The 21748-nt window shown below is 46.8% G+C and overlaps 2 protein-coding genes across 15 annotated transcripts in view; one reads left to right on the forward strand and one right to left on the reverse strand.

Annotated features, from left to right (window-relative positions):
• Nucleotides 1-21748, forward strand: part of DENND1A (DENN domain containing 1A) — a 271090-nt gene that overhangs the window by 242939 nt on the left and 6403 nt on the right. For 10 of the 14 annotated variants that reach the window (XM_028716002.2, XM_028715997.2, XM_028716001.2 and 7 more), the window contains 2 exons: nt 11441-11529; nt 21397-21525. In XM_028716002.2, the coding sequence (XP_028571835.2) occupies nt 11441-11529; nt 21397-21525 (218 nt within the window). The remainder of the gene's footprint in view (nt 1-11440; nt 11530-21396; nt 21526-21748) is intronic. The other 4 variants (XM_077922279.1, XM_028715999.2, XM_077922278.1 and 1 more) reach the window with 1 other exon arrangement.
• LOC144326133 (uncharacterized) lies at nt 2637-5495 on the reverse strand. Its single transcript, XM_077922287.1, has 2 exons — nt 5140-5495; nt 2637-4054 (listed from the first exon to the last, which is right to left on the reverse strand). Exon 2 carries the CDS (start codon nt 3775-3777, stop codon nt 2689-2691), a length of 1089 nt encoding a protein of 362 aa, XP_077778413.1. The 5' UTR covers nt 3778-4054; nt 5140-5495; the 3' UTR covers nt 2637-2688.

Here is a 21748-nt window from a genome sequence, read left to right on the forward strand (position 1 = left end):
TAGCTATAGTGTTAGAATCCATATTGTTAGTTCTGCATTTTGCTGAGGCTTGGGAGTATATTTGTTTGAGGATTTGTAGGAAGTTGGGGCCAAATTTCATGTTAGTTAGTACTGCTAATATGTATTTCCACTCCAAGCAATCAAAGGCTTTGAGTATGTCTAGGGACATAATTGTCAATGGGAGTTTGGTTGCCTTGCTGTGTTCGATCAGGTTCAGTAGTTTCCTGATGGGGTCTGTTATATTGCGGCCAGGGACAAAGCCAGTCTGGTCTGGGGCTATTAACTTGTGTAGGAAGATTTTTAGGCGGTTGGCCAAGATTGATGTGAATATCTTGTAGTCTTGGTTTATTAATGAGATTGGGCGGTATGATTCTACTTTGAGGCTGTCTTTTAGTGGTTTTGGGATGGAGACTATTTTGGAGTGGGTCCAGGTTTTGGGGATGGGGCCTCCTTTTATGATGTCGTTGAATAGGCGGGTCATGTAGGGCATCAAGGGTTCTTTGAATTTCTTATAGAATTCTGCTGTGAAGCCGTCTGGGCCTGGGGCTTTGTGTGGTTTCAAGTTTTTGAGGACCGCATCTATTTCCTCTGGGGTGATAGGGCTGTCCATGAATTCCCGCTCCTCATCAGTTAGGGTAGGCATGGTCAGTCCTGCTAGAAATTTTTTGATTTCCCTCTCTGGTGGGTTATGGGAGGTGTATAGGTTGGAGTAAAATTCTGCAAATTCTGAAATTATTTCTTTGGGGGAGAATGTTATGTTGCCGTCTTTTTTGGTGATGCAGTGTATTCTTGTTTTGAGTGCTTTTTTCCTACATCTATTTGCTAGTATTCTGGAGTTTTTCCCTCCATATTCATAGAAACGTTGTTTAGAGTATAGAATGTTGATCATTGTTTTGTTGATTTCTAAGGAGTCTAGTTCTCTCCTTTTCTGTTCTATAAGTTTGAGGAGTTTTTTAGATCCTGTTTGTTTGTAGCGTGATGAGAGGGCTGTGATGTCTTGTTCTATTTTGCTAATTTTTGAGGAGGTTTGTTTTTTAAGGAATGTTTTCTCTTTTATGCAAGCTCCTCTGGTGACCGCTTTCATTGCGTCCCATAGGAGGGGGGTTGTTGTATTGTTTACATCGTTTTCTTTGAAGTAGTTTTGGAGGGTTTTTGTGAGACTCTCTCTAATTTGTTTGTTTGTAGTTAGGATGGGACTGAAGGACCAGGATGGGGTGGTTTGTGTTCCTTCTCCTATTTTAACAGTGACTTCTACTGGGGCGTGATCTGTGATTTTAATGTTACCTATGTTTGTTGATTCTACTGAGGGAATCAGACCCTGTGTGAGTAGAATGCTGTCCAGTCTGGACACTGTATCATGGCGTCCCGATTGGAATGTATGGCTGATGTCTCCCGGGTTTTGCTCACCCCAAATGTCATAGAGACCCCTGTTTTTTAGCATTTTTAGTAACTTGTAAGAGTTCCTGGTTGTTGGGGGTTTCCTTCGGAGGAAGGTTGCCCATGGGGTTGTGGGGTGGATATCTTTCAGGGATATACCTTTCATATTTAGATTGAGGTCCCCTCCTAGGATTGCTTCCCCTTCAGAGAAGGAGAGGAATTTGTTTAGTGTTTTCTGGAAGAATTCTAGTTGTTTCGTGTTTGGGGCATATATGGAGCCGATTGTCAGTTTGATTTTGCCATCTAGTGTCCCTTTAGCGAAAATGAATCTGCCTTTTTTGTCCTTGAGGACTGTTGTGGCAGTGAAGTTCAGGTCCCTACTGAGTATTATGGCTACACCACGGGCTTTCCCTGAGCCTTGTGCGACCCACTGTTGACTAAAGCGGGGGTCGCTCAGGAGTTTGCTGCCTTTGGGTGGATTGTGTATTTCTTGTAGGAAGGTGATGTGTGGTTTCATGGTGTTTATGTATGAGGTGATGCGTTTTCTTTTGATGGGGTTTCCCAGCCCCCTCACGTTTAATGTAATTGCTTTTAGGTTAGCCATTTTGTTTATCTATTATGTGGGGCGATTCCATGCCAACCCGTTCGGGTTGTCTTGTGTCTCTCTCTTCGTGTTGTTTAAAGAACCAGTGGGGTTGCGCTGACCTAGGGTGTGGTGGATGGGAGGCTAGTAGGATTAGAGTGAGATTTGGGTTAAAGAGTAGGGGGTAAGTTGTAGGGAGTTTCCTATATGTAGTCATATAGGTGTTTGTTTGGGGTATTTTGGGCCATCTGGCATTTAGCCAGTTGGTCCTAGGTCTCAGCTGGTGTGGAAGGCCGTGTTCAAGGACAGGCCGTCCCCCCTGTTGTCTGCGATAGGGGGTGATCAGCGAGACAGTGTGAAGTGACTTTGTAACGTCGCTGTCAGGTATAAGGTTTGTAAGCAGTGTTGCCAGTATTATGAGCAACATTGTTGGTGTGTTGGGGTGGGGATGTGGGTGCTGGTACGCTCTGGTGCCACCATAGTGCTGGTTGGGTATCAGATTTTAGCCTGATTGTGGATTGTGTTATTAAGGTTGGAGTTGTTTTTCCTTAGTATGGAGTATGAGGATGTTGAAGGTGTGGGTGATGGGGAATGTGGTTGAGGTCGTATGGACTGGTGTTGGGGTGGGGATTTCTGTGGGGGTGCGGGGCTGGGGGGGGTGTTGATGGTGTTAACTAAATCTATGTTTTGGGGGGGAGGGGAAAAAAAGGGGGGGAATCACCAGTCCTTCAGTTTGTGGTTTTTTCCTGGTTGCTTCTTTCAGCCGGGGTTGTTGTTGTTGTTGTAGGGTTGTCCATCTGCGATGAGTTGGTTTGGTTGATCTTGGTCTGGTTTCTTGTGTCGTATGGCCGGCGGGACGGTTCTGAGCATGATGCTTGCCTGTATTGGTTTGCGTTGTTGCGCCGCTTCTGTTGTATCTTTTTCTTCTGTACCATTGTCCAGTTGTTTGCTGTTGTTTCCTCGTGGTTGGGGCTGTCGCTTGGTGGGTTTGTCGGTTTCCATTCCGGCGGGAGGTCGAGTTCAAGGTTCTTTAGTAGTTGCAGGGCCTCGGGTATGTTGGTAGCCATGTGTTGTGTTGTGTTCGTTGTTACAATGAGGCGGAAGGGGAAGCCCCATCGGTATTTGATCCCTGCTTGTTGGAGACGCTGGGTGCATGGGCGCAGGCTTTTCCTCCGGTTTAGGGTATCCTGCGATAGGTCCTGTAAGGCCAGAATGGGGGTTTCTCCATATCGAAGGTTGCTTGAGTTTCTGAGTTGGTGCCATATTTCTTCCTTCTTTCGGTAGCGTGTGAAACATACAATGATGTCTCTCGGGGGGGCGCTGGGTTTTGGCATAGGTTTTAGGGCTCTGTGAGCCCTCTCCAAGTCCTCTGCCTCAAGTTTCAGGCTTGGGATTGTGTTTTTCAGCCAGCGTATAATTAGGTCCGCTGGGCTTTTCTCCTCTGTTTTTTCAGGAAAGTTGCGGAAGCGGATGTTACAACGTCTATTGCGGTCTTCAAGGTCGGCTTGCTTAATTTTCATCTCGTTGTGTTCTGCTTCCATTTGGTTTACCAGTTCGTCCAGTTTCTTGTTCACACGTGCGTTCTCCTCCCGGTATTGTTCTATTATTCTTTCTTGCATTTGGTTCTTGTTCTCTAGAGCTTCCACTTTGGAGGTTAGATTGTTGATTAGTACCTGCATGGGAGCCATTGTGGCCTTCAGTGCTTCTTCTAATCGTGCTTCCATTTCCCTCAGATCTCGTTTCGTTATTGGGTGGTCATCATCTTGAAGGGGAGCTACCATCTTAGCATTGTTTGCCATCTCCCTGGTTGGTGTCATCTCGGTCTCCCTGATGGTTTTGGTTTGAGGTTGGCTTGGCGTCCTCTTGGGGTTGGGCGTGTGATGGTTAGGAGTTGTGGCAGTGGTGATTCCTGGGTATTGTTGGGTTGCTGAGCTGATCAGGCTTTGTTGGCTGGTGGCTTTTACAGAGCGTTTCGATTAGGTGGTCATTTGTGTCACTTCTAGCCTGTGTTTTAAGAACTTCTCTAGGGCTTCTGTAGATGCCTCAGCGGTGCCGCCGAGGCGGGGGGGGGGCAGGTAAGCAGAGATGGGTAGACTAATGGACAGACAGTTCATATAAAGGGAAGGGGGTTAGCAGGTAGAGATGCAAGAGATTAGAGGGTATATGTTTAATTTTCCTCCATTTTTAATTACTTTCCCACAAGCAAAAAATAACAACAATAACCAGGGGGAAATATTATTCTTAAGAAAAACAAATCAAACAAAACCATGCAGTTATTTTTTGTTCTCCAAATGGGTATATGGAGGAAATTTTTGTTTTAAAAGAGAGTGGTGGTCGTAGCTGGGGGCGATAGATTCCCCCCTCAGGAGCAGGCGAACAAGAGCTTTAAAAAGAGAAAGAAAAGAAGAATAATTGTATGGCTCTGCTCTGTCTTTTAAAAAATAATAATAATATGTCCCCCCAACCACCGCCACCACTCTCCGTCTGCAGAAAAGCAACCAAAAATGTACGGGTAAAAGATAAAAATGAGAATTAAAGGTAAAAAAAAAAAAAAAAGGGGGGGGGGTGTCTTTAAATAGAGCTTTTTATTTTTTTTTTATTTTTTTTAATGAGTAAAGTATAGGTAAAAGAGGGTAGGTAAAAGAGAGTGGAAAGTCTGGGGCGGAGTGGCAGTCCCAGGAAATGGCCTGTGATGGTTCAGGGCTGTTTTCTGGGTACTGCCATTTTAAATCTTAAGAGGGGGGTTTGAGGTGGAAATAAAATGAGGTTTAAATTGAGGATGTGTGTGTGGAAAAGTGTGTCTTTAAATAGTGAGTAGAAAAGATAGAAATAAAAGTAAAGATTCAAATAAAGGGTGGCTGCAGCAGCAGTGGCCCCTCTTTTAAAAAGAAAAGTGGTAAAAGTAGGTATATGGGGGGGGAGGGATAAGAAAGATGTATATATATATTTTCTTTAAAGGGAGGGAGGGAGGGGGAGGAAGGGGTTAAAAAAAGGGGGGTGTTAAAAAAAAAAAAAAGGGGGGGGGAAGGTTGTTTTTTCTTTTCTGTGGTCTCCTTTGTTATGCAGCTTCTCTGTGTTCTCCTTGCCGCTGGAGCTCCCGGTAGGGCTCAGCCACGTGCGTTTTTGTTTTTTTTCCCTTCCTCCCCGAAGCCTATTTTGCCTTCACCGTGCTCACCTACCTCTCCTCTGCTTTCCCGTCGGCAGAGATGGGGGCAGCAACGGTAAATTTGGGGCTCCTTTTTCTTTCTTTCTTCTTCTTCCTCTCTCCCTTTCTTTCTCCCTCTTTGCGTTAGTTCCACTGTCCTCCGGGTTTTGGAGCTCCTCTTGGCTGTTGGGGGGGGGGTCGGGTGCCTTTCCGGCTCAATCAAGGTCGTGGGGGGGGTGTTTTGGCTCCTTTGATAGATGCCCGGGCACCCCCAATTCCTCTCCGTTGGCAGTGCTGGCAGCAGCAGTTCTGGGGGGTCCGGGAATCGGTCACCAGAGCCTTTTACTCTGGCTGGCTTCAGGAGCTCTTTTCTTCTGCTGCTGCCGCCATGCTGCCTCCGTCTGACCCCTCAACCTTCAGTTTCTAAGGGCTGACCAACAAACCACACCTTCCTCTTCTTTCTTCCCAGCAGCAGCTCTTAGAATAAAAACCTGGTTCCAGAACCCTGATCCATTTTAAGCCTCCAGTGCTCTTTCCCTAAGAACCTGTGTGTGTGTGTGTGTGTGTGTGTGTGTGTGTGTGTGTGTTGCTCAAGGAAGGCAGATTCCTCATGTGCCATAAAGGTCAGCTGATGTCCCCAGGTAGGCAGAAATTCCTGTAAACTGCCCATTCAGCCCTCACATGATTGGCCTTTGCCCTCCACATTGTTGCACAGGCGCATGGCACTTTTGCACTCAGTGCGCATTTAACCCTGTTCTTTGGTAGCGTCTGAAATCCTGCTGTGATTTGGCCCTTCTCCCAACCCCTCTCCCCCATAATAGTCCTCTCAGGATCCAACACAATCCTCTTTAGCATCCCTCCCCTGGCGCTGGGGAGCTGCCTTTGCTGGCAAGAACGGGCTGCGTTCCCCACCCCGAGAGGGCTGCCCCTAAGGTGAAAGTGTTCGCCGCACAGTGACAAGCCAGCTTTAGGCTTAATTAAACAGTTTTCCCTCTCCCTCTTTCTCCCCCCCCCCCTTGCTCCTTCTTTCTCTCTCTCTTGCCTTTCCTTCTCTCTGTGTTTTATCATCCCTAATGAAGCAGTCTCCTCCATCGATCCTGCTGATTGCCAAGCCATTCCTTTTGTTTGCTGGCGCTGAGCCATGCAGCCGCGCTCTGACAGCTCAGCTCCTCTAATTAGCTCTGTTGTTCTTTTCCCCCATGTTTCTCCGCCTTGCAAGTTCACTCGAAGTTGCCGCAAACTTAATCCTTCTATTCCTGCCATGAATTCGCCGCCTTAAGCCGTCTTGATTGCAGAGCGAGAGTCAGCCTTGTGTGCAGGCCACTCTCTGAGGCCTCTGGCATCTGGTCCTCCCTCCTTCCCATGGGGCAGTGGCATTCAGGACCTCTCCGGGGTCCTCCCTGCTTCCCCAGCGCTCCTGCCCTCATGCCATTGCTTTGATAGCAAATTTCAAATGCAAAATGCTGAATCCATGCTGAGCTGCATGCTGGCAGGGCCATTTCCCGCTGTGCAAACCAGGGCTTCAGGGAGGGCAGGTCAGCCACGACTCCTTTGGTCAGAAGCATCTGGCATTGAGTCCCTCGCCATAGCAGAGAGAGAGAGAGAGAGAACCCACTTTTTGTCTTTCATAAACCAGCACTTTGCTTGTCCCCCAAAGCCTATTCCATTGTGGACTTCTCTGGAAGGGGTTACACTCCCTATGAGAAAACAGGTCCGCAGCTTGGGGTTCGCCTGGATCCATCTTTGTCGCAGGAGGCTCAAGTAGCCCAGCTGGCAAAAGGCACTTCTAACCCCTTAAAGTGCTTTTTTGCCAGCTGGAGCTGGTATGCCAACTGCAGCCATTCTTGGGCTGGCATAGCCTGCTCACATTGATTCATGCATTGGTGACCTCAGGGCTTGATGATTGCAATGCCCTCTCTGTGGGGCTAGCCTTGGACTTGGTCTACAGCTAGATTATTTATGGGGACAGACTATCCCCAGCACGTAACGGGGGTGCTCAAAAGCATGCACTGGTTGCCCGTGCACTGACAGACCTGCTTCAAGGTTCTTGTGTCAGTTTACAAGACCCTTAAGAGATTTGGGACGGGTTTCTCCTGAGCCTCCTGGTCCTTTATACTCCTCCCTCTTTGGGAAAACCACTCTTCTGTGGCTCAGGTGCTCCATTTCCACCAGGAGCCGAGCATTCTGCTGCATGGAACGCCCTTTCAGCTGAGGTCAGGCAGGCCCCCTCCCTGCTGAACTTCCCAATTATTTTATTACTATTATTCCAGCAGGCATTTTTACTGAATTCTGATTTTATAATTTTAATTTATTTTTATTTTCACTTTTTTGAATTTTTTGTACACTGCCTGGACACATTTGTGATTAAGTGATATATAAATTGTTAAAGATAAACAAACAAACGATATTTATTCTGCAGACAAAAACCCTGGAAAGCACAAAAATGCTGTATCTTTTACAAAAAGCCTTGTGATTGTGCTCTCATTTTGTATTTTTATGTTGCGAACCACCCTGTGATCTTCAGATGGAGGCTGGTATACAAGTCATTAAAAACAGAAGAAGAGAATATATTTTGAGGACAATATTTTTGGATGGCATGGATACCTGGGCTGTGATAGAGTAAGATCACATAGAGCGTTCCTTAACCATATAGTGAGGAGAAGTTTATATGCCGCCTGGGAGAAATATAAATTAATATTAGAACCAAGAAGTCCATGGTGGTTATCGCCGACTGAAGCAATACCGATCCACAAGAAAAATATGAGTGATAATTGGCCAACCTATAAAGATCTAGTAACAGAATTAAATTATTGCCCTAAATTAAAAAATTATTAAGAGCTAAAGAAAATAGGTATAACATGGCTAGAACATCACCAGCTTAACGCTGTTTTTGAAAGAGATAAAAAACTGAATGGCTTTGAGAATAAAACCTCTATTTTAGAGAAAGATTTGCTGCAAAATAATAAGAAAACCCTAGGGACGCGGGTGGCGCTGTGGGTAAAAGCCCCAGCACCTAGGGCTTGCCAATCGAAAGGTCGGCGGTTCAAATCCCCGCGGCGGGGTGCGCTCCCGTTGTTCGGTCCCAGCGCCTGCCAACCTAGCAGTTCGAAAGCACTCCCGGGTGCAAGTAGATAAATAGGGACCGCTTAGAGCAGCGATGTCACGTTGGCCACGTGACCCGGAAGTGTCTCCGGACAGCGCTGGCCCCTGACCTCTTGAGTGAGATGGGCGCACAACCCTAGAGTCTGTCAAGACTGGCCCGTACGGGCAGGGGTACCTTTACCTTTACCTTTAATAAGAAAACCCTATCCAAAATGTACAGGTTACTTTTGAATTGGCATTTAAAGGATAAAGAGATAAAAGATGTAATGAAAAAGTGGGAACAGGATGTAGGACACCCGATAGAGCTAGAGATGTGGAAGAAGGTATGGAAGAAAAACCAAAAATTTACAGCATGCTACCAAATAAGAGAAAATTGGATGAAAATGCAGTATAGGTGGTATCTTACTCCTGTCAAATTATCTAAAAATAATGAAAACCACAACAATAAATGTTGGACATGCAAATCGCAACTGGGAACCCTTTTTCATATGTGGTGGTCATGCCCAGAAATCAAAAAATTATGGGACACAATCTACGATGAAATGAAAAACTATTAAAAATTACATTTCATAAAAAGCCATAAACATTCCTTCTTGGGATAATAAATAGAAGAATTCCAGAAGAAAAAATAAGACCATTTTTCTATGCAATAACGGCGGCTATGGTATTAATAGTCAAAAATTGGAAGGGTGATTATATACCATCTAAAGAAGAATGGCTACAAAAGTTAAGTGAGTACTTGGAACTTGCTAAGCTAACCGAAGCCTTAAGGAATAAGTCTAAAAAAACTATCCAGAAGGAATGAGAATGCCTAAATACTTATTTATTGAATCAAGGTTCAACAACCAGGATTTGGCTGTGTTTAGAATAAACCAGTAAGTGAGAATATGACCTCCTCATACCAAGATGAGGAATATAATGAAATACAGAGAAACTGTCTTAGCCACAGGAAATGCGCTGCTGAGTGATTGACGGAAGTCAAAACCAAAACCAAAAAATAAGCAAATGGAACCCATCCCAGAAAAGCCAGCACCTCAGCATATTCTTTGAATTTGTTCCATTTTCGTTGCTTATTTATTTTTGTACCTGTTTTGTTTTTGTCTGTATGTATGTAGGGTGTGTGTGTGCGTTTGTGTGTGTGCGTGTGTGTTTTTCTTTTCTTTTTCTTTTCTTTTCTTTGTCTTTATTTGCATAATGAATCAATAAAAAAGAAGAAGAAGAAAAGATTGACTTAGGCCAGTTTTGGCCGTGGGAAGCCCTTTCTTTTAAGGTACATTCATAAGAAAGCCTTCCTGTGACGTTAAAAACTTAAGCGGAAAAATCATTTAAAAAACAATGAAGCATTGATAGAATTAAACCTATATAAATATATAAAATATGTTTAAAAGTTACAAATAGTTAAAATAAAAACAGCATGGCACCAGCCCAGCCCTTTCATTAAAAACAGTCAGTTCCCCAAAGCCTGTTGGCCCAAGAACATCTCTTCACCTGCCAGTCGAAGGACAACATCCAAGTTGCCCTAAACGGCCTCGGTCCAGGATACCTGAAGGAGCGTCTCCACCCGCATCATTCTGCCCGGACACTGAGGTCCAGCGCCAAGGGCCTTCTGGTGGTTCCCTCCCTGCGAGAAGCAAAGCTACAGGGAACAAGGCAGAGGGCCTTCTCGGTGGTGGCACCCGCCCTGTGGAACACCCTCTCACCAGATGTCAAGGAAATAAGCAACTTTTAGAAGACATCTGAAGGCAGCCCTGTTTAGGGAAGTTTTTCATGTATGGTGCTTTATTATGTTTTTGTTTATGCTGGAAGCCTCCCAAAGTGCCTGGGGCCACCCTGTCAGATGGGCGGCATATAAATAATAAACTAAATCGTTGTTAGGGCTAGCTGCTTAAAGTGAGGTTAAGTAGGCTGGGGGCTTCCCTTGGAGACTCTTAGAAATGGCCAAGACCCACGTTTGTAGCCAGTGATGTGCAGAGTACAGTTCTGCTCCCTGTTTGCTTGAGAGCCTGTCTTGTGCAAGCTGTATGCACGGTGAGACCGCCGCCCATTGAAGGCTCATTCCTGGCCTCTCTGTGAGGTACAAAGCGAAGTGAGTATGTTGCAGTGTTGATGTTGCTTTTGACAACCTGCCTGGGAGATACGTTTCAAATTCGTCAGTTCACTGTTCTGTCTCCACTGTTGGAGGCAGCAAACCTGTGGCTGCCAGTGGCTGGAATCGCAAGTGTAGACTTGTTGCCATGTCTTGCTTGTGGACTTCCCACCGGGCATGTGGTTGGCCCCTGGGAGACCAGGAGGCTGGACCAGATAGACCTCATCCAGAAGGCTCTTCCTATGTTCTCCCTTTCTTGTTACGCTCTTAGCTTAACTACAGGAGAGTGTGGTGCTTTCCTGGGATGAATGGAATCTGTGCTCCTGGCAACACACACCATTAAAACCAGTGAAAGACACCCAAATCACCTCATCCATTAATAGGACAGTCTATGCTCTCCACTCAGAGGCACTTCCCTCAGAAGCCATTATTGTGTGGATGCTCAATTTTTTTATTTTATTTTATGGTAAAACTAAGGCTGTGGTTCTACGCTGGTTTACAAGTAAACAATCCTGGAATCAGGGTTATTCCGTATAAAAGGGCTTAGGATTGGGGTGTGGATTTATTGCAGACAGATGTACACCCTGAAGACTGTTTGGTGCCGGACTCTGGAGTTCTCCGTTACTGTGCACCAGGCTGGATAAGTCCCTGGATGGTGAAGAGTGTTGCCCTTCCCCCCTTCTTGCACAGGCCTCGCACCTAGCCCATTTCAAAGGGGGCTCCCCGAAATAGATTCTGGCATTTAGGAATTTGAAGTGCTTCTTTCCAACTCTTGAGGTCCACCTGGGTCCTGAAGTTTCACTTTGGGAGTTCATGCCCCGAATTTCATGAAGCCACCTGCTGCTTTTTCTCTCCCTGCCTCATGCCCACAGCAAACCAAGCGCCCCCTCCTTGACCCATGTCCTCCTCCAAACTCCTTTGTTTGGTTATTCTGCCTGTCCACCCACCATCTTCTGATCTTCCAGGGTTGGACGTCTTGCTGATGAAATTGTACGCAGGGCATTTAGCAAAGGGTGTCGTTGTCGTTTACAGGCATGTTGAAATGGGATCCATGTTGAAAAGGAAGGTGTTGATTTTTGTAGGTTCCGTGTGAATTTGTGTAGCTTGCTAGAACTGCTGAAAATGTCTCCACTCTCCTGTCACGTAGGTTCGGCCCCCCAGACCCCAGGTGGCCAGGAGGCCCAAAAGCAACGTTGCCACTGATGGCCAGAGGACTTCCGTATCCAGCCCAGACCAGTGAGTAGCTGTGCCTCTGCATTCCTCTTGTCTGAAGTGTAGGGGGGGGAACGGTTGTCGTGGGGGGATATATTCCTCCTGTCCTTCCATTTCTGCCACTAGTGCAATAAAGTTGAGAACATTCTGCAAACGTCAGCCTAGTGCTAAAGCCTCTGAAGTTCTAAGAAATATGCTTGATTTCTGCGAAGAGGCAAGCAGCTTAACTTTGCTGAGGGTCTTTGGGCCCAGGATGGGTGGGAGGAGGAGGTATTCTCGATTGTTCAGTGGAAAGCAGTCACCTGCCTTTGAACCTGGGCAGGAGCCTCCCATCAGTGGAACGTGATCGCCCTCTTGTGGAAGAGGGCCAAGGACCCACAGTCATTAAGGATGGCTGGATTTGTTCAAGGTATGAAACAGCTGCACAAAGCAGCTTTGCTTGGGAATCTTTGTTCAAAGTGTGTTTTGCAAAACCCAGTGATCCCTGTGGCTCCCCTTCACTGCCATCACCTTGTACAATCAGAAGCCAAAGGAGGAGCTAATTGTGTTTTAGAAACAGTTAAGGAAATTGCTTTCCACCAAGGAAAGGCAGAATTTCCTAGAGATGAACCATTTAAATATAACAAAATTTGAATGCGCTGTATTCTTTTTCTTATGCGCTCTTTGTATCCGATTACTTCTTTTTCCCTTTTGGGTTATGCGAAAGCATCAGAGAGAATTAAGACTTTTAGATAAATATAGGCACAAGGAAGACTGGTGTGTTTGACCTTCCCTTCCACCATCACTTGTCAGAAAATGGGCTCCAGAGAAGAGTCTGTTTATCCCAATTGAACATCCTGAGGGTAAATCCTATGACACTCAGATATTTAATGCCATCCGTTTGCCTGTTGCTATTACAGGTGAAACTCGAAAAATTAGAATATCGTGGAAAAGTTCATTGATTTCAGTAATTCAACTTCAAAGGTGAAACTCATATATGAGATCGACTCATGACATGCAAAGCGAGATGTATCAAGCCTTGATTTGTTATACAGGTGAAACTCAAAAAATTAGAATATCGTGGAAAAGTTCATTGATTTCAGTAATTCAACTTCAAAGGTGAAACTCATATATGAGATCGACTCATGACATGCAAAGCGAGATGTGCTTCCACTTCTCAGAGGTCCAATCTTGCTCCATTTGCAATCCTTGTTTCGCTGATTTCCTTGAATATTCTCATTTTCTGAGATTGTTAATTTGGGGTTTTCATCAACTGTACGCCATAATCATCGCAATGATAACAAATCAAGGCTTGACATATCTCGCTTTGCATGTCACGAGTTGATCTCACATATGAGTTTCACCTTTCAAGTTGGATTACGGAAATAAATGAACTTTTCCACAATATTCAAATTTTTCGAGTTTCACCTGTAGAACAAATCAAGGCTTGACATATCTCGCTTTGCATGTCATGAGTCTATCTCATATATTAGTTTCACCTTTGAAATTAGTGAAAGAAGGGAACTTTTCCACGATATTCTAATTTTTCAAGTTTCACCTGTAAATGTATTTAGCGTCTGATTCTCAAGAGAGTCCTGAGAAATGGGTGGATAAATTATCACGGGGAGTTTGTGGCAATGTTAATGGGCTGTGCCCACACTGAAGATGTAAATGTTTCAGCACCAAGGCCCAAGCAGTTCCCAAAACCTCACTGTTGTAAATCAGCCTGTCTACCCCTTTGCCGCTTGTAAATCTAGTGGAAGCGACATGTAAGTGTGCTTGCAATTTCCTTGCCTCAAGTGCTACACGGGCTTCCTGGGGGCTCTCCTCACTGCTGCTGCTTCTCCACCACCTCCGCCTGTGAAAGCAGAAGGCTGCCACCAGCCACTTGGTGTTAAAGCAAACAAGGCAGTCCTGAGGGAGTCGTGTGGCAAACAAAGTGCCCTCCCCACGGCCCCCTTCCTGATGACGGAGGCCCTCTCAGGAGAGCCATCAGGAGAAAACGCTGCTCTCCCCCAGGGGGGGCTAGGGTGGGATCATCTCCCTTAAGGTCTATTTTCCTTATTGTTATTTTTTGTAATATCTAGTCTTACCTCTTAAAAACCACTCAGGGCAGTTCATTAAAGCAAAAACAACACACACCCAACAAAATTAGTACATACATGAAGTAATTCTTAAAAGCATTCAAAAGCTGCAAGTCCCAGGGACATCAACATTAGAGGCCTATTCCCTGATTGGGGGCAGATCATGGCCAGGTTTTAGATGTGTTTGTGAGTTGCAGCTCGTGAATCCCTATTTCTCTCCCTTTCTCCACTCTTTCCCCAACTTTTTCTTCAAAGGGGAGGTGGGAAGGACTAGCCCTGATGGAAGCTGTTTTCCCCATTCTCCTCTACTGAGTCATGGGGAAAATACACTTGCATTCCTCCTGATGACAAAGGGCATATTCCTTCACTGTGCCTCCTGAAGTCCCTTCACAGCCCTTCTCCCCAGGCAGCTCTTGAGCCCAACGCTTCAGAACTGGCAAAGCACCACAGAGGTCAGGTCAGCGCTGCTGGTCACTCCAGCTAGTTTAGCTTCCCTTTAAACACTGGAAGAGTCTTCAGTGCCCAGGAAGACCTTCCTCTTCTTGCTGATTCTTTGGTGGACACTGGCAGAAGGTGGCAGAAAGGGTTCCTCCAAACCGTGGTGCTTCACTGTGCTTTGACTGTTGTGTGCTTTTGCCAGAGGGCAGTGGCTGCGGTGCCCAGCCACACAGAAAGCAGCAGGAGTTCAGCATTTCTCACACCACAGGTTATTAGCAGCATAACTGGCAGGGGCTCCGTGTGGGCCATGGCTGCTTGAGCTCCCACAGACCTTCACATTCTCAGCTCGTATCAAATATGCGCCCCAAATTCCAGATCCAGGGCCACACTTGGTAACTTCTGCTGCTGCTTTTCAGGCAAAGGCCAAGACACCTATTCATTCATTCATGTTCAAAGCATCTTACAACAAAGAAAACAAACAATACCAAAACCGTTTTATAATAACATAGCAAAACAACACAACAGCAAATATACTAACAAAAAACAAGGTTACATGAACAACATCCAGCATCCAGTACACACACATTTCTGAGGGAGTGCTGAGGGATCCCCGAGCGGAAAGGGGCTGGGTTGCTTCCTGGAGACGGCTTTGCCATGGGACACCTCTTCATCTCCAGCAGCTTTTCCCTGCCACCCCTCCCAGGCTGCCCTTCCAGCTGCTGCTCCCATTTGTTTCTGCCCCCTTCCCAGTTTTATGTTATGCATTATGTGCTTACAATTTTGTAAGAGACTCTTTTGCATAGCAAGCAAATAATAAATTGAATTAATAATATTTCTCAGTCCCAAAGGACTTTTCAGTACAATTAGCCATGTTGGGAATAGGAAAGAATGTTATTCTGGGGCCACAATAAGCTCTTCTTTTGCACAAGATTATTTAAGGGGAAAGGGTTCTCTGTCGTGTTTCCTCAGGATGAGTTTTGCATGACTTGAACCTCCCCCTTGCCTATGTGAGGATCAGTGTTCTCCACCCCCAGGAGGGATTAGCTACTGATTTCTGAAGGGCAGAGTGCTTTCCCCCCCTAGCATGTGGTTTTGTTCACTTGCTTGAGCCATCTGCTTAGGAGCCACCTCTTGTTCTCTACACCTGTTCTCTCACTTTGGCCTGAACTGTCTGCCTGTTGGGCTCCAGCGGTGCCTCCTTCTCCTGGTAGCCAGCCAAGGGACGCCTGTCCTTGAGCAGAACTCCTGCTGGCTGTAGCCCGGACTTTCCCAGCCTGCGCTGGTCCTTCCTGGGGTCTCCTTCCCAGCATGTCCCCTTGGGGGAGTACATGTCCTGCATCGGGAGTGCAGAGAAGAGAACCAACAGCCCTCCTCCAAGAGCTGGTGCAGCTGTGGCTCCCGCCCTGCTAGGACACTGCCAAGCCCACCAAGGAGTGCAGGCCACCCCAAGCACTGAGAGTGCCTATGCGGCAACCAACAAGCGAACTCCATGAGGAGCAGCCATCCCAGGGGCGCATGAGCAAAGTGCACCTGTTGCCTACTGGGCAGCACCCACAGTGACGCTGGGGAGCACAATCCTTGCCTGGCCCTGGGTGCTGTCAACACATGCCACCCCACTGTGCTCCTGCACCAGCACCCATGCCCTTAGGAATCAGAGACTGCTGTGTCCAAACAGACCTTTGCCCTGGCTTGTGTCAGACCAGGGTGCTCTTTGGAACAAGAGGCTTTTGAAACAGAACCGACCAAGGCTTTCCAGAGCCTGCCTTTTGTCCCAAGCCTAAAAGCTCTGCACTCCGAATGAAGCCTGTCTCCTTCCCCATCTCAACCTGGCGACAGGGTTCCTGCCATGTGATGCCCGTCCCCATGGTTCAGCCACTTCCCCCCTCAATTCCCCCCCCCTTCTTTTGTTTCCTTTCCTTTATCTGTCTTAAGTACGTTTAGGTGTCAATTAAATTTGAAATATCTACATTTGTCAGCACTTGGTTTTTGGCCAACGTGATGTGCTGCTGATTTGTCCAGGCATCCTGACACATTGGTGGGGGGGAGGGAAAGCCCCCGAAATGCAGATTGTCCTCATTAAAACCGAAGCAGCAACTCTCCTAATGGTAGGCAGCGCCGTGGAGCGCGTCTTCGGCTTTATTGCGCCGTGATCCTGACATGATATTTAAAAAGGAACAGCCACGGCTGTCAGCACTGTCATATGCTGGCGCTAACCGGAGACATGTTAAACTAAACATTAGAAGGAGATCAGCAAGCCATCTGCATGGGAACTTGGTGGAAAGATTAGGGAGGCAGGAGCCCCAGCAGTCATGTAGAGAGCTGAGGGCTGGTGCTGTGACGGACAGGTCCCTTACCTCCCCCCACCCCTGCAAAGTTCCCACTGCCGCTCGCTCGCTCGCCTCAGAGCCGGCTTGCTGCGACCGCCTTTCCAGAGACAGCTCTTTGTGTGTGAAATGCGAGCGAGTGGTAGGTGGCAGTCGGCAGGAGAGAGAAGCCGAATTGGGTTAATGAGGGAAGAGGCTCACGCCGGATTCAGCTGCCGCAAGCTAATGAAAAATTTACACTTGGACATTTTCAAGCACTCGTCCCTTCCCCTCTTCAACCAAAATCCCGTCCTGGTGCTGAAATTTGAAGCAGGTTGCTGATGGCATCCACTTTGTCATAAGAGGCAGCCTTTCAGCAGCGGTGGCTGTTTCTTGGGTAGTCAAACTATTTTGGTGGGATGGCTTTCTGGTGCTCTGTTCATGTCTTTGATAATTTTTTGGGTCATGTGAAATATATTGGCCCTCCACCTGACTCCTCCCCAGCCTTCAAGCATCATGTAAGCTTCATCATGAGTGGGCGCTCTTTCACCGGGAAGGGGGGGTATATATTTTGTCCCTCCACGGTTCTTTGGGTATGGCTGAGCCAAAATACAGCCTGAAAAGCACAACCTTGTGATTTCGCTGTTTCTTCATACTGCCTTCAGAACTAGTAGAGGGAGGAATTAAGTCCAGGCATGCTTAGCTCTACGTGCTGAATTAGGAGAAAGGAAAGGTGGGGAGGTTTTCCAGGGTGGTGAGTGTGGTCCAGCACCTCTCCATTCAGAAATTCAGTGCGTCTCCAGGTCTTGCAGTTTCAGCCCCTGGTTACCTGATGACTAGAAAGAAGATCTTGAATGATGTTCTAGTCCAGTCCTAAGGGAGAATTCACCCAAGAGCTAAAGACAACATTCATAAATAATTTAAAACAACTAATGCTAGAACTCAGGGACTTCTGATGAAGCTGAATGTTGGAAGATTCAGGGCAGAGAAAAAAGTATTTCTTTATGCGGCACATAGTCAAAACTGCAGGAGGCAGTGACAGCCTCCAATTTGGATGACTTTTAAAGATTAGACAGATTTTATGGAGAAGGCTACCAATGGCTGCTCCATGGACAGAGGCAGCGATGCTTCTGAATGCCAGCAGCTGAAAACCACGGGAGGGGAGAGGATTGCTCTTGTGCTCCAATCTTGCTTGCTGGTTTCCCACTAAGGTGTCTTGGCCACTTTGAGAACAGGATACTGAACCAGGTGGGCCCTTGGCCTGATCCAGCCTCAGGGCTCTTATGTCAGCTTACAGTCAGAAAAAGAAGTTCGCTCATCAGTGGACCTTTCTGGTGTTGTTGTGTTAGACCTCAATGTGTTGTGGTCTTGCCTTAGTCTTGTACTCTGCAAAAGCGGCACCCAAGTAGTGATTTGCAGGCAGAGCATCTGCTTTGCATGCAGAAGGTCTCAGGTTCAATCTCCAGGTCTGGCTGGGAGAGACTCCTTTCTGAAGTGCCAGAGAGCCATTTCCAGTCAGTGTGGGCAGAGCTGAGCTACATGGCCTCACTTTCAGTGTTCCATCGCATGAATAAGCCAAGAGACAACGCCTTACAGGCCTTATGCAGTTCACTTGGGAGGGATTGCAAAATGCATAATCTTTGCAAGGCAAATATTGGCTGTCCCCAGTCCCTGGGCTGCAAATTTCACAATACTGTTTTTCAACACATTTTCCCTAAATTTTCCACTGCAGGGTGTGGCATGTACAACTGCAATGCATATGAATCTAAAGTACAGTGGTACCTCGGTTTATGAACTTAATCCGTTCTGGAAGTCCGTTCTTAAACCGAAACCGTTCTTAAACCGAGGCGTGCTTTCCCTAATGAGGCCTCCCACTGCCGGTGCCCTTCCACCTTTCGGCTTCCGTTCTTAGACCGAGGTAAAGTTCACAAACTGGGACACTACTTCCGGTTTTGCGGAGTTCATAAACCGAATCGTTCTTAAATTGGACTGTTCTTAAACCGAGGTACCACTGTAAGTGGATTAATAAAAAACGGAATTAAAAAATGTTGGTTGTTCATGGCCTTTTAGTGCAAAAAGTTGCATTGGCTGATTTAGGAATTGCCGCAAAAACCTTCATGCTTAACAGATTCCATTTCCTCTGGGAACTTCTCCTGCACAGGCTCCTTTGACATGAGCAGCAGTGCGTGTTTGGCACATCCAGCCCCCTTTCAAATAAAACAGCTTGTGGAGCATATTCTGAGCTGCTGCCTGCCCTGTTGAGATCCACTGAAGTGAGATTGTTTTCTGTGACTGCAGAATCCAGCCCTGGACCTCAGAAATGGCATATGCTTTACAAATCCTTGTGTATGAGAACACCCCAACCGTTATGTTTTCTCTGGAAACATCCAGACATGTGGGTTGTAAAACTTGTCTGTGTGTAGGCAGAGCACAGAGCATCCACTGACAAGGCAGATGTATTTTTTATAATAATAAATATTTTAGTGATGCATCACAGCTGAAAAGACAACTCAACTTGTTTTTGAGGAGAAAACTTTGAGCTACCATCTCCAGGAGACTGACATGGACGCTATTTGTGGGACCAGTTCGCACCTGTAAACCCACCTGCTTCTTTTCTGTTTTTCCTCTCGGAATCATGTAGAGCAGCACTGTCCAGCACATCAATCACAATTGACTGGTAGAGCGTGGGATTGGTTCTCGTCAATCTCTCTCTCTCTCTGTCTCTCTGAAGGAGAAGGAGAAGAAAGTGGGCACGAGGTGGGAGAAGGCGTACGCAGACGGAGAGGCCGGGAAAGAGAGAGAGAAGCCCTGTGCGCTGGCTCCTCGAGAGAAAGGGCTGGTTTGGGTCCAGAGAGAGAGATGGTGCTGGACATTCCAGGATCCAGCCCTTGAGGAGAGGACTGCCTTGCCCCCCCTCCCATTGTAAACCAACGAGGGGGGGGACCCTACGTGGCTGCTGCCATTCCACCCACTCTGCTCCCCTCGGAGGGATTTACCATATTTCTCTCTCTATAAGATGCACCTTGACCATAAGACGCACCTAGTTTTAGAGGAGGAGAACAAGAAAAAAAATGTTCTCTCCCTCTCTGCTCAGCGCCTCTCCAGCAAAGCGGGAGGAGAAATGGAGCCCCTTCCATTTCTCCTCCTGCTTTGCTGAAGGGGCGCTGCGCAGAGAGGGAAAGCTGTGCAGCGCCTCTCCAGCGAAGCGAAGCCAGGAGAGCAAGAGGGATTGGTGTGCACCGATCCCTCTTGCTCTCCTGGCTTCCACGAAAGCAACGCGAAGCCTTCGGAGCACAGCAGAAGCTCCCGCTGCGCTCCGGAGGCTTCAGGCGGCTATCCCTGAAGCCTTGGAGCCTGCATTTGCTCCATAAGACGCACACACATTTCCCCTTACTTTTTAGGAGGGGAAAAGTGCATCTTATAGAGCGAAAAATACGGTGCTTCCGAGAAGACGTACAAAAGAATTGGGCTGAATGCATTAATGGGAAAACAAAACAAAACAAAAATCCTACAGAGTGTGCAGCGTGTCCCCCTCCTCCCCCCTCTAAAATAGCCCGCCCTTTATCTACAACCCCCCTTCCATGCTAGTCATTTGCAGCAGCAGAGGAGACCTTTGGGAGGTGCGAGGCTCTCTACCTGCAGCTGCAGCACAGGGGCCCTGCCTGCCTGGACAGCTAACTCAGAAGATGAAAGACGAAAGAGCAGGGAGGGTGGGTGGGTGCAGCCCTGTGTGCTGGCTCCTCAGAGAGAGAAAGGTTTAGGTTTACTCAAAAGGAAGGGTGGATCCAGGAAAAAGGGCTTGTACAGGTTTCATCCTGTTCTTAAGGTGGTGCTTGAAGGCTGTCAACTCTGCAGTTGAATTTACCCAATTTCTGTTTCAAACTATGGGGGAAACCGCTGTGGTTGACATGTGCCCCTGACTCATTTGAAAAACAGCAGGAGTCCTGGGGTACATTAAAGACTTAACACATTTATTATGGCATGAGCTCTTGTGAACAACAATCCGTGCATCATGTTCTGATTATGTAGGACCCTCTCCTCAAATTATTTTCTTATGTTATTACAAGTATACAAAGCATGTGTTTTTTAAAATATATTGACTTATGATGAACTTTTCAGGTTTTATGGACTATCATTGGTTATTTTTATCATAAGCTCAGAATGAGAGTGGCAGAGTGTGGTAGATCACTGCCAGTTTTTGATACTGGGTGGTAGATCTCAGCCTCCTTGAAGTAGGACTTGCCTGGTGTAGAGAAATGCCACTCTGAGCCAGCTTGTACACAGACCTGCAGCCACTTCCATTGTTGCAGTAGGTGTAAATGGTGCCACCACAATGGTGGAAACAGGTTCTGCCTTTCTCCACATTCAGCTTTCTGTATAGAGATTACTTGAGAATAGCAGCTTATTTTTTGAAGTGGGACATGCACATGCTTTTCTCAGCCCTCTTTGGCTAACCCCATCCTCTCAAGCAGGCACCAGCTCTGGATGGCATTGCCTGAAGGAGAGGTGATCACCTGACTGAGTTCCTCCCAGGGGAATGTGGCGGAGATGACTTAAGTTTCTGACAGGACCTGCATGCCGGAGATTATCACGGGCTCCAGTATTTTTCCACTTTGCCATCGGGGAACTTTTCCTGCTGTGATCTTGTCAGACAAAGTCTTTCCATTCATGCTGCTGGAAGCCTGTCTTTGTGCTTTTGTAAGGTTGATTTTGACCTGGGGTGCAGCATTCTATGGTGGGGGCTGAGGTGGAGTATGGGATAGTAGCCAGAATAGTAGCAAGGCTCCTTGAGTTTCCTTGCCCTCCACCTCTTACCTGAAGTCAGCTCCCCAGGAGGTTATAGAAAGACAATCTTTACTTAAACTTTCCTCCCTATAAGCTATGTCCTTCCTGAATGCAGCTACCCAGTTCAGAAACGTAGAAACTTTTGACATTTTTGTGTGTGTTAAGTTTTTCTTTCCTTCTGCAGGTTCAATTCAGTAACTTACTTTCTTTCTTTCCTTCCTTCCTTCCTTCCTTCCTTCCTTCCTTCCTTCCTTCCTTCCTTCCTTTTCTCTCTTTCTCTCGTTCTCCCTCGTTTCCTTCAGCCTGGTAAAGCCTACACGCCACTATACGGTCTTTCTCTCAGAGGACTCTTCCGGTGATGAGTTTCCGCAGGAAGATGACCCCAGCTCTGCCTTCTCTGACAGCTTCCTCTTCTCTGCTCCCTTTGAATGGTCTATACCTTGACTCTTTGCTGCACTAGCCAGAGCTGCTCCCCTTCCATGCTTGGGGCACCCCACTGATGTATTAGTCTTTCCCTTGCTTGGGTGTTTCTGTGGCACGTGTCATGCATGTGTGTGTGTGCATATGAGCATGTCTCCTGCACAGCTCCTGTCATGGACTTCCAGGCTTTGCTCTTCTCCCAGCACCGAATGTTTCTGCATGTTTCTGTGCTGA

This window comes from Podarcis muralis, chromosome Z (genome assembly GCF_964188315.1).
Source record: "Podarcis muralis chromosome Z, rPodMur119.hap1.1, whole genome shotgun sequence".
NCBI lineage: Eukaryota > Metazoa > Chordata > Lepidosauria > Squamata > Lacertidae > Podarcis > Podarcis muralis.